General features: G+C 25.8%; 1 protein-coding gene across 3 annotated transcripts in view; it reads left to right on the plus strand.

Annotated features, from left to right (window-relative positions):
* The first annotated feature begins 6530 nt into the window (after window positions 1-6530).
* The window catches only part of LOC113548370 (allatostatin-A receptor-like), a 173233-nt gene continuing 165469 nt past the window's right edge, over window positions 6531-14294 (plus strand). For all 3 annotated transcript variants that reach the window (XR_003404882.1, XM_026949220.1, XM_026949221.1), the window contains exon 1: window positions 6531-6946. Coding sequence is in view for 2 of the 3 variants with exons in the window: in XM_026949220.1 (XP_026805021.1) it covers window positions 6791-6946 (156 nt within the window). In the remaining variant the exon portion in view is untranslated. The remainder of the gene's footprint in view (window positions 6947-14294) is intronic.

Raw genomic sequence — 14294 nt, forward strand, 5'->3', positions numbered from 1 at the left:
GTTTGTAACTTTGATCTGAATTAAGTAAAAAAAAAAATTAACTAAATTTATCATTTGTAACAACTTTACCTTAAAAAAAAAAAAAAAAAAATGGTTAATTTTCCCATCAATATTAATCATAATTAATAAAAACTAAAAATAAATTGTATAATTTTATAGTTCAACAACTAAATACAATTAATTTATTTAATTTATAATAAGTGACGTATGTACAACTTATTTTTAAGAGGGTGAAACGTTTATTACAGTATATATTTATGTACATAAATATAGTCAAATTATAATATGAAATCAAGCCCTCTGTTCTTATTTGCTAAATCATCAATTCCTGGGGAAACCCCCAGCATCACCCCGCTCACCGTAATACGATACTGTTTGTAATATAATTTTATATTATATTCTGAGCAAAACGATGAATGTATAAATTTTACAACAATATGTTTTTTTTTTTGCTTGTTATTGTAGTCTGTCATCTCTTTTTAGACCGGTAAAAAATGTTAAATTTTTTAAATTTTTAAGATTTTTAACTTAAAAAGATAACTCATATCCGATTTACTAAAATTACTCATGCTCATTGTTGTAATATATTGTCTAATCAAAAAAATATATTTTTTATAAACATTTGATATAGATGATACAATTTAAATTTACCTAAAGTACTGAGTAGAGTGATTAAATTAGTTTTAAGCTATTGACTGTTTTTACCATGAACCTTTTTCACAATAGGCCATACTGACTCTTAAATTAATAACTACAATAATATATATGTTATAAATATACAGGTACTATTATAACATAATAAATACCGTTTTCGGCAAAAATTAAACCAACCTACTGTAGTACGAGTTAATCATACTAATTAAAAAATAATTTACTTTAATGCCAATATTAAAATTCTATCATGAAATAATATACTTAAACACGGAGGCTGGCAGTTCATATCCGCTCAGAATCGTTGTTTTATATCTAATGATTTATCATTGAATTGAAATTTAACACACACATTAGAAGACTTACGAATTACGAGTACACTCGATATTTAGTGTACCTACTGTAAAAGAGATTAACTACTTTTCTTGTTTTTATACTGCAGTTAACATATTTATTTAGTTTTGTTAGACAATTTTAGATAACTAAGTTTATTTCAGTTGCACGTAATATTATGGTATGTTATAGTTTAATATATTATAGTGTATGTATAATATCAAAAAGTCGCTTCTGTTTTCTCTCGTGTACTATTTCATTACAATATATTGTAGCCTGATATAATATTGTATTACATTTTATGATTTAACTAACGTTTTTAATCTTTAGAAATACATTAAGGTGATAAAGATATCGACTTTATTTTAAAATTAGTAGTCTATATACTGTACACAGTGTACTACATACATATTGACAACAATAATACGATACATACGTAGATTGTTTTTAAATTTATTATCTTAACTAAGTATAAAATACTTAGAATATAGATAATTTATAATAATACAAGTCGGTTTTATATTTAATTATGATTTTATAATATATAACTAATTGAAATATTGTATAGTTTTAATGTTGCTGATATTATATTTGTTTACAGCATACAAAGGTCTGGTATTAATAAAATAATCATAATTTCTATTTTTTTTGTGTATATATAATAAATATATTTAAATAAAATTCGAAACTCATTATTCATTGTTTTTATAATCATTTTTGCTTGTATAAACATCCTATACAAACTATATTGTGCAGTAAATAATAAGCTGCGTTCTTTTCTAAATCATTTGTTGAATGAGATGATTGATGACTATTGATTGTTTTCAAATTTAAGATTACAGTAATGTGATCATTTCATATAAAGTGTATATTATTTTATATTATTATTAAATTTACTTTTATTAGAATAAAGTTTTAGTATTTGTTTTATATAAAAATACATTTCTTGGTTCTAATATTATTTTTTTATTAAAAGTTATTTATAGTTAAGATTGAAAAAATAAATATATTTATTTATTTTCATTTTAAGTTTATATTTTTGATTTAATTTAAAATTTTGTGATTAATTATTTATTTAATATTAATTTTTTCTTTTGTAATCATTTGTTTTTTTTATTATTTAAGAATACTTATTATGGAATGATACCAAATGTATCAGAATAGAATCAGTGTTGTTTAGTAACGTAACGTGCGTTACTCTTTACTGTAACGTAGTTACAATTTTCAGTAAAGTTATGGTAACTTCGTTACTATTATTTTTGGGTAATGGCAGGAGTAACGTTAGAAGTAACTTACCAGAAGAACGCTTTGCATTATAAATTTAATTATATTTTTATATATTTTAATGTTTTTGGAGGATAAATATTGCGGTGTTACGAGGGCACTTTCGTGGCTCTTTAGTGTAGCTGGAGACATTTGTACAAAAAAAAAAAAAAATAGCACGTATAACTGATCAAAATTTTGAAGATACATTATTGTATAAAATAAATATAAAACATGATTGATTTAAAATACATTTTTTTATGAAACTTAAATTACATAAGAGTAACGTCATTGTAACTAGTTATTTTTGAGTAAAAAAAAAGTAATGTAATGCATTACTTTTGTTCTTAAGTAACTAACGAGTAATCTAGTTACCTTTTTTATTTTGTAACTTGTAATGTAACTTAGTTACTTTTAAAAAGTATCTACCCAACACTGAATATAATATAATAACATTATTTATAGTTGATAATTTTGTTTCTTAAAATGACTGCCTACGGACGTCGTAATAATAACGTTTTTTTATTTATATCCAATTAAATACTTTTGACATTAATTCGAATTGACCTCTGATAAAATTGTATTTATGTATTTATATATTTATTTTTACTACAACATAATTTTTAGTTTAAATTTTTGATTTCATAAATGTATTTACTCATAGGCAATACTTCCTATTTTTATAGATTTTATTCAAGTTAATTACTTTTAAATTTTTTTACCTATCCCAAAATTAAAATTTATTTATTTATTGGATCTCAAAATTAGAAAAACTGCAGTTTTCAAAGTTTGCTATAAGGTAATTTTATGTTTAATTACATTTTTTAATTTTTTAATTTTCTTTCCAGTGCTCCTAAATGTAGTATTGACTCAGTGGGTATGGATTGTTTAATTTAGTTTTTACATATTACTCATATTACTTGATAACACAATTTTAATAAGTATATTATATAGATGTATATAAATGCATAATTTGACAGACTATTAAATGTATAATGATTTGTGGAAATTCATATATTTTCAAATAAACGTGAACAAAATGAATAATTTGGAATTTCTATTATATATAAGTTAAAGTGGCAATTTATACGATCATAGCAAAATCATTTGCGTGACTCGTAACTGGAGAATTTTAGGTTTTATTTGTTTTCATAAAATTGGTTTATCTCTGTTACCTAGTTTATTAATATTAATAATTAATTCTAATCTAAGATATAATTATAATGTGTTGTATATAAATACAAAATATCTAGTTATTTACCTTATCTAATATTTTCTTAGTACCCTCTAGGAGGCATCTACCTTCGATCATACGAGGCATATCCAGAAAGTAAGTGTACTAAGGCTCTCACGACCGCAGGCAATATTTTTTTTACTATGTTCGCTACACTGCTGTATAGCTTTACTCCTTTCGTTTATAACAAGACCATAACAAGTTCAGTACGTTGAAAACTGTGGTCACAAGAATTTTTCTCGTGAAACATGTCGATCGAGTTTGCCGCCAAGTGCGAAATCCGCGCCGTCATTCATTACCTCTATGGAACGCTATAAACTGGAGGGTGATAATTTTCTCAAGTCTATTGTTACTGGAGATGAAACTTGGGTTGCACACTTTATGCCTGAAACCAAGAGACAGTCCGAACACTAGTGTTCACCCTCAACCAAAAAAAAATCATGGCATCAGTGTTTTGGGACCACAAAGACGTCATATTGATTGAATATTTACCTCAGGGTGAGACCATCAAAGTAGCAAGGTATTGTGAAACCCTATAAAAATTGAGGAGAGCTATTCAAAATTAAAGGAAGGATCTGTTAACAAGAGGAGTCTGCCTGCTGCACGACAACTCCAGACCCCACACAGCCAATGTCGTGAAACAATTTTTGGGCTCATTTGGATGAGATGTTTTGAACCGCCCTCCGTATTCCCTGACCTGGCGCCTTCAGGTTACCATTTATTCACTTCCCTGAAGAAGCACAAGGGTAGAAAAAAATTGTTTACTGACGAGGAGGTGAAGGAGCGGTCGAGAAGTGGACAAAGGAGGTGGCGGCAGACTCGATCGACATTATTCACAAGAAAAATTCTTGTGACCACAGTTTTCAACGTACTGAACTTGTTATAAAGAAGAAGAGTAAAGCTATACGGCAGTGTAGCCAACATAGTAGAAAAATATTCCCTATGGCCGTGAGAGCCTCAGTACACTTACTTTCTGGACACGCCTCGTATTTTAAATACGATACAATTATATTAAAATAACCATCACACTCTACCATTGAACTACAATAATAAATAGTAACTATAGAACTAGTGGTAGTACAGTTCTAAGTCTAACTTTTTCTTTTCCCTTTGTAAATCTACAAAGAATGTTATTATTTTTTTCATCCCTTTAATTTTATTTTTAGACAATATAATATTAGTTACATTTTTGTGGTGCTTATATGATGAATACTATAATATTATGTGAAAATATTGTATGGTTAAATATAAATATTTTTTAAATTCTTACTCTGAACACTTTTTGTAGTTTCTAAACACTCTAGGTTACCTCTATTAATTTGGTGCAGTCAGGTTAACTTACATGGCACTGTTGATTTAATCGGGTACTTAACCCATCCCTCCGCATTTTGCAGTCTCCACAGCGAAATTATATTCTCAAACATATTATTCAACAGACGCAATACAATAATATGAAAGCAAATAGGTAATCTAATTTAAAAACTTCAACTGTAGTAAAATGTTCCGTTATTCTATGACCAACTGTCTTATCAAACAAAAATGTATTGTGCCATTGTAACGTCAAAATACACGTATATATTTTGCTACATTAACCGTTAGTACATAGTTTATTTTGTTCAAGGTGGCACTGTAGGAAGCATTTTTCACGTGTCCCAAGTACAACACTACCATTAATAGTGTTCACGTGTAGGTAATGCATATTCTCATGACGGGCTCGTACTCTTTTATAAGGGTCGATTTATTGGTACACGATATATTTGTCAATCTCAGCATATATTTTTATTTTCGAAATATAAGTAGATAGCTTCCTGAAATGACACAATAACTTTTTTTAAATAATTTTTCAAACATTCCACCTAAAATAACCTGTAACTATAACATTAATTAATATCAATTGACTAAAGTTAAAATATATTTTCTATATTTTTTCTGTCATTTTAATGAAAGGTATTGTTCCATAGTAAAATATATTATGATTGTTATACTGCTAGAAAGCCTTAAAAACATTGTATAGTTTTAATTGTTAGTTGTTCGACTGAAAGACAAAAAACCTAAAACCTAATGACAATATTGCTTTCCACATATACATTTCAACTGAAAAAAAAATGGTTTTTAAGTTTGTATTTAGCGTTTTTATCGGCGCACAATACCTGTATGTTCAACTAAAATTTGAAACAAGGCCAAAATCGTGTTTTTAAAACAATATATTTGTGTATATATATAAATGAAGTAGACTACTATCGGATCAGTATATATGATTTTGATCGATCCAAAATATAAAAATCGATTTGTATTTTGTGTTAAAAATGAAACATTGAAAACGATAGACGTTTAAATTATATAAGTTTAAAAAGATTAAAATCAAATAGAATTTTTTCGTTGTATTTGTGTTATGGGTGTAAGCGAGTAGGATAGACACGATAAAATTATTTTCACTTTCAATTATTTCCCTCTCACTCTCTTTCAAAAAAAAAAAAAAAAAAATAAACCATTAATGGTTAAAAAATGCAATTTCCAATAATAATCGTTTTCAGTCACGCTGTGCTATACGAAAACTTAGTATATATTATTGCCGTCGTCAAAATTCGCTTAGGTATTATATTATTATTATTATTATTATTATTATCATTGTGTAGGCACAGTTAACGGGTCCATTACCAAAAAAGGGCTATGCTTCTGTCATCATTGTCATTTGCGTACGAATATCGTGGGACAGTGGCGGTGACAACGTTACATACTGCCCGACGACGAGAGGCTAGCGTGCGTGTGCGTGTCCGAAAACGTGTGATGGGGTGGGTCGTAAGGGGTCGTTACGGCGTGTGGGTAGATTATATATGTATGTATATATACCATGGCGGTGTGAGCACCCACTGTGCCCGCTACTCGATCATGTGGTGGGTAGGCGGGTAGTGGATATTTGGGGGTGAGCGGGATAGGGCATGCGTCTGAGGACGGGGCGTGCGCGAGGTGTTCGTCGCGTTTGATCACCGCGCGATGCGTGTTCGTCGCGCGGTGCCGAGTAAGAACCACGGCAGTTTGTCGCCGCGCACCGCCAAACGCGTACGCTGCGCCACCGCTAGCCACTGTCCGTGCTGGGCCAGCTCACCGAAACAATCTTCGCGCGAAAAGATACGACACTGAACTCGTCGGAGTCGTCGTCCCTTATTGCCGCCCACGCGCTGTCACTAATCCGCAACGATGATCCGTTAAATTGACCACCGTCGTATCTGAACACCGCTCCTACACATTGCCTCATCCCTTAATCCGGCCTCCCTCCCCTACGACAATACGGGACGTCCTCGCATCACCATGAACCCGACCGTTGGCGTGCCCACCGTACTCGAGGACACTACGCTGTACAGGTACGAGATGTGCCGGAACGTGTCGGCCGCCAACGTTCCATTATGCGTCAACAGCACCGAATATATTGATTACAACAACACCGACGACGACGAGATCCTCCAGGTATAAACGAGTGCAGATTACGCGTGCAAACAATACTGGTGCTACCCCGTGTTATAATATTATGTAGTATGAATGTATGATTATATGTTTCACAACTGCTAATAGTGTTGGAGTGTGCCACGAACAGAACAATTTTTTGGGAGCGCTCAATAATTTAAAAATCATTTAGGTATATCTAGTCATATAAATATCGAGATAATACGTCATGTACATTTTTTCGTTACATAATTGTTGCATCATTCAAACTACAGAATAAATAATATAGCATCTACTGTGGCGTGATAATATAGTATAATTAAATAAAGACTGATAGGATGGTTATATAATTTAATATATATATATATTTTTTTTATTATAAATAATATACAGCTTTAAAAAGAAAAATTAAATAGTATTTAAAAAATATAAATATAATTTCCATGGAGATCTTAGATTTCAAATAAAATGCAAATATTTTCGATGTTTTAATATATTTTTTCTAAAGGAACTCATTCTATCAAATGAATATTATAATAATACTATTTTCATTGTAAATATTATAAATAAATAAATTATATAATGTATTGGCATTTATAGTTATTGGATAGGTATCAACAATTTTTCAATTTTTATCTATGGACATTTTTCAAACTCAAAATAATACCCGAATTTCAATAAGTATTGGAATTGTTTTATATTCAAAGTTCCTAATATAACATACTATATAAATCTGTGAATAATTAAAATACTGTCGTTATTACATAGGTATCATTACGCACCTATTATTATTATTCTAGTTTTAACTGTAGGGAAAAAACTATCATGACGACTAAGTTTCCATGATACATAATACAGCAATTTAACACCGAGTGTAAGTATAGTATTAGGTAACATAAAATAAACAAAAATATGACAACAGGTCCTCTCTAACAGGGAACCCTACTGCAAATTAAATATATTCATGATTACCGTAGTCACAAAATATTTTTAACCGATTTCTCATATTTTCAATGTATTTCTTCTTACATATTTTATAGACGTTCATTCTAGTTTCATAAATTATTTATTATTACTTGATTGGTATATAATTTACGTTGTAACAGGGAATATTTTCGATAACACTACGACTTACGTGATGGTGCTTATCGTTTGTTGCTCTCATTGGTTCTGCAGTGCAATATTGTCTTCATGACGCGTATTAAAATTGTAAATACTTCGAAAGGGTTTTCAATGAAAAAATAAATACCTACACGTGTTATAGCCATTGAAACATTTTCTATACATCTATATATATATAGGTACCAACTATATTATTATGACAATAGTTCTATAAGAAATAGTCATTATAGACATGGGTGATTACTTGAAAACTTTAAAGTGTAATCTCTATAAATAACACGAATTCTTTGGATTTATATAAAATATGCTTCATGAACAGTGTTGTTTTTTATGGATATGTTTCATTAAAATGGTTTTAAATGTTTAATTGTAAATAATTATTTGCAAAATTTTTAATTATAATTTTATAAAGGCATACGTAAAATGCATATTGAAGGACCTGTGTGAATAAATGTTAGTATTTATTAATAAATAGGACGGTTTTAATACGATTAATTAAATTTCGATTTTCGTTAAACTACCTAATTTATTTAGTCGTAACTTTTTAGTACTTAGGTACTGATTATATAATTAATAAACGTTGAATTATATTCACATTTATAATGAACAATAATTGAATGTTTAAAATCACACTAGAAAGTTTTATATTAAAATTGGATTTACTTTTATTTTATAATTTGACAAAGCACTATCATCATTTGTTGCTATTTTTATTATTTAAAATATTGAAAATTGGTTTAAGCTACATCTCATTTTTATAATACAATTAGATAAATAAATCTTATTACTTGCCCGATTAGTTTATCAATAAGAGTACTAACAGTTCTAAAATGTAAAAAATGTTTAAACAACATAAAAACTGATGAAAATTTGCTATCATCAAATATGTCTTATGTATTATAAATCTTAATAAAATATAACTGATTATAACATAAGGTGTGTACGAGATCAATAATAGAAAATAGAATATATTCAAAGATTTTAAATTTAAAAAAAAAATGAACAAGATCACTTAAACATTTGGATACATTAAATAACACAAAGTTCACTTTTATAAACGAGTCTAATCTAAATTCGTGAAGTACTCGGTAGATTGTGATAAGTGAGAATAAATTAAAATTTTTTTTATTATAATTTAAGATGTGGTATCAAACTTTATATAGGTTCATATGAACATTACATTAATTAAACCTGGCTATTTACGTATACGACGCGAGGAGAATTATTAAGTAATTAATAAATCAAAGTATTAACTAAATCTTGTAATTAGTAATTACTAATAAGCAAGTAAAAAGAAATTGAAATATTATATTATTTTCCTTCAATGTATTTCCTAATATTTGTTTTTTTTTAAACATATTTTTATGAATATACGTATTAAAAATAAAAATTATATTAACATAATATCCAAGTAGTAGGATTTAATTTTAGTTTAATAATATGAATAGTCAAACAGTTTTTAAAAGAACAAGTTAAAACATATTTTACTTCTAAATAAACAAAATATTTTATAAGAATTAAAAAAAAATTAGAATAATTTAAAATATATAACATATTTATAAAAATTTTTTGGAATATATCTGTTTTAATTAAGTTTAAGATATAAACATGATTTTACTTTACAAATGTATAATGATATTAAATAATATATTTCTTCACATTGTAAGCATATTTATTCAACGTAAATATAATAACGTAAAATATATAATTAAAATAATGTAAATTTATGTAACGCTAATGACCAAGAGGCAAGAAACAAAATAATGATCGTTTAAAAAAACAAATGTTTTTTCATATGGATATTTAATAATTTAGTATATCAACAATTTTTCACCATCTCATTAAGTGCATGATTGATTAATATATTTTATATTTAATTTGTCAGTAAAATAACACAATGTCCTCAAATCCTCATATTCAAATAATTTCAAATGAAATAACTACAACAACACACTGAATGGGTAATTGTAACCTAACAAGCTTAGTTTCAATTATGTAAAATGCATCTTCATTATATTTTAAACTAAATAGAATTCGATAAATTATAGCAACACATTAATAAATTTAACAACAACATATTAAAACCAAGAATGATACACATTAATGGTAGCAATGATAAAATAACAAACTATGTATGTTTAAAATGATTTTAAAAACATTCATTAAATTGTATTGTTATGGAACTATTGCTATATGACAGGGGTCGGGAACCTGCGGCTCTTTAACATGCAACCTGCGGCTCTTTGAATAATTATCAATCGAGATCCGTAAAATATAAATTATATTATACCTGCGTTATTTTAGTGATATATAAAGTTTTTCTATATTTTCTAAATTTAAGACGTATTATTATGTTTTTATTGCTTACCATTTTCTCAATGAAATAATAATACTATCTTTATTCTAATATATGTGCTAATAATTTATACACCAAAATTAAAAAAGGTTGTACGGCTCCCTGGATATCATAGTTTTGTAATTTTTTGAAAAAATGGCTGTTTCCTACGAAAGCTTCCCGACCCCTGTTATATGATAATCCTATTAACATTATACATTTTATATCTCATAATAATAATAATAATAAAAAAAAAACTTTAAATTAGAAATATTTAAAATAAGAATGAATTAATAAAATATATTTGACCATAATTTAATATTGATAGGTATTTGTATCAACTTTGTGTTTCAAACATAGATAAAAATATTATAAGTACATAATACTTATACTATCAATATTTTTTTATTAAATAATTTATATTCTAGCTTAAAGTTTGTAATACATCGGTATACCATAATACAACCGATAAATCAATATTTAAAGTTAGTAAATATTTATTCTTTATACTTTAAAATAAAAACTAACTAAAATAATTAGACGTATTGAAAAGCGAAATTAATAAAAATTAATTGATAAAATTGGTTTTAAAAATATTTTTTACATTAAGTTTATAAGACTAAATTGTTTTGATTATTTAATGCGTGTAATATACATGGTAAACTATACTTACTTATATAAACAACAACATTTTTTAATGCATATATGTATATGTTTCGATTTAAAAATAATTAAAAATTGTAATCAATAACCAATAGAATATTATACTTTCAAATTATTATTAAATTATGAGTTGTATGTATTGTGCAGTTATGCTACAAAAGTTTTAAAAAACAGTATGACTGTTATTATATATTATATTTTGTTTCATACTGCAATTATATATTTAGATTATATATCATAAATACCACATTTTTGTTATGCATACCTATAATATAGTACCAAAATTTTCACTGAGGCCCATTATCTTCTTGAAGAATAAAAGAAAAATAGTACAATGTAAAATATAAATTAATTCAAATTATTAAATATTTATACAAATAGCTTAAGTCGAATTATAAAAATGCATATTCTTATACACTTTCAAATTTATATTCCTAGCACTTATATAAATATGAAATTAATATGTATAAAATATTGTGTTACATAAACAAAATATTCAAAGTACGCTAGAGTAGTCTGGTATTTTGTTGAATATCATATTTCGAAAGTAATACACATACCTATTTGTGTGTAATATGAAGAGTTTGGTTTTAAATTAAAATAACTTACTAAAACGTATTTAAATAGATATTTATAACTTTTGTATATTCTTATATCAGTAATATATAATTAATGAAAAAAAGAAACATCTTTTATAAATATATGTGTAACAGCATAATAGTAATTAAATCTTTGCTGTAATGAAGAGTGAATCAAAAATGTGTGATAGGTATATGCATAAACATAGATACGTATAAACATCGTGTACTTATATCCAAAAAAAATTGTTGATACTACTACATTTTTTTTTTTTTTTGATAATTGTATTATATAACTGTTTTTAATAATATATTATATGTAATTTTAATAATTGAAAATGTATTTATTTTATAGTTATGATTTATTATGTTATATTAAATAATTTGAATACTTCTTGGAATATAAAGAGTGCTTCTCTTTTAGCCTAAAGATTAAAATTATAATCATCCAATTTTAACTAAGTTTCGTTTATAATCGTTTTTATATGATTATTTATCATTGTTCTGAAAATGAAAATCACAGAATACATTAAGTACACCCACTTCAGTATCAGCTGTTTTTAATGTAGTACAATAGAAAATTATAGAGCATTAATGTTTAACATTTTTAAAAATTAATAAAATTATAATTTATACATAAAACGTAATATACTTTATAATAATTAATTCATGATTATGTATATAATTAGGTACTAAACATGTCTTCCACTTTGAAAGAATTTATCGTCCTATTTTTTTTCTTCTAAATAATTCATTTCACCAACTTGCAGCAACTACATTTTCATAGAATTTTATTGTTATCATATTATATAGATCATTTAAATTATAATACAAATATTAAAAAAACTACGTTTGTAATATTATGCCAAATTATTATGTTCAAAGTTAACTTTTTAACAATTTAAAATGAGATTATGGGTATGTTGTGCTCATTTAGTAAGATTAATTCGATTAAAAATTAATGCTAGGTAATATGATTGGAACTGTCTATACAACTTTTGTTTTTATTTTAGTATTGTAATAAGGTGCAGGTGGATGTTTATTAAACTGCTAGTTGGTGATAAAAATTAGCCGTTAATTTTATAATTTTATCAATTACGAAGAAATATAATTTAGGAATACAGCAATAATATTATAAAATGTATGATGGTCAAATTTTGGATTAACACTGCAATATTTAAAGTTTAAATGTAATATAAATTAAATTGTAATATATATATATATATCTGTTTTTCGTTTATATTTGAGCTATTTATAGTTTTCAATGATTTTAAAATTATGATTATCATAAACAAAACTATTTTGAATTTAATAATTCAATTTTATTAATGCCGTTATATTATTATTTTAGTTTGGTCTGTTTTTAGTATGCGTTAATTATTTAGAAGTCCATACGATTTGAATTGATTGACAAAATATAGGAATCAGTCACATTTTTTTTTTTTAAATCAGTCTCAAGTTGGGTTTTGTATACAACTACTTTTATCCCCTTTGTTTTTGTGCATTATAAAGCAATACGTTTATGTCTAAAAGTCTAAAAAGATTTTATACTCGCTTTTTAATATACAATTTATATCTTATAATTTAAAACTGTATGAAAAACTGTAATATTTATTTAAATTTAGGTTTAAATTATAATAATTTTATTCTTAATTAAAACTTATATCAACAACTATTTATACGACAAACTATGAGACGTCTTATGTCTTATGTCAAATGCCAAAACGAACCAACTTTTTAATTTTATTTAAAATATTTTTATTTATCATTCTCTATTATTTTATATTGCAAATGTTGTTATTAAATTAAAATATATATTGCAACTATAATGTAAAATTATAATTCCCATTAAAATATAAATAAATATTAAAAAACAAAGATAGCGATCGCATACAAATGTAACGTTAACACTTCGTGTCGTGGTTTATAATAATTGATTAAATAATAATAAATTTCTAATTTTCTAAGATTGTATCATCATACCTAATAAGCTATATAATAATATATATGAACACAATAAATGTGTAAAATAATCAGCATAATAACATAATATACCAATAATATTTTCCCCAAATGTTCATTATATTATTAAAGAAATCGTAATCTCGTATACATTTTATTCAATTTTATGAAATGAATAAATTCTGCTAACATAACTTAAAATCGTTTTTTATTTTTATTTCATGAAGTATAAGATATAAATTTCCATTTTATGAAATGGATAAGAATTATTGTCGATATAATATATACCAACACCATATTCATTTTCACCTCAAAGATACATTTCGTAAACGGGATATCCCGTTCATGAAAAAAACGCTTTCACTAAATGGATGTGACATATTATTATACATATATATAGACACAATATGATATGAGATATTATATATAGTGGAAACATTGAAATATTTGTGCATATTTTATAACGTAAACTATTTACATCAGAATGAATTTTTTTGAATTTAGTAAAATAAAACAAAATGTTACTTAGTGCGGGATTTATCAACGCATACCTACTCCTATATTTATTACATATATATAATAAATGTGTACAATTTATCAATGATAATATAATTAAATAATATTACGCTAATTCTACATAATTGTCATTACATTTTAAAATACCTATCCATCTGAATTGAATCTACCAAAAGGTTCACGAGTTAAGTAGGTA

The sequence above is a fragment of the Rhopalosiphum maidis genome, chromosome 4 (assembly GCF_003676215.2).
Source record: "Rhopalosiphum maidis isolate BTI-1 chromosome 4, ASM367621v3, whole genome shotgun sequence".
NCBI lineage: Eukaryota > Metazoa > Arthropoda > Insecta > Hemiptera > Aphididae > Rhopalosiphum > Rhopalosiphum maidis.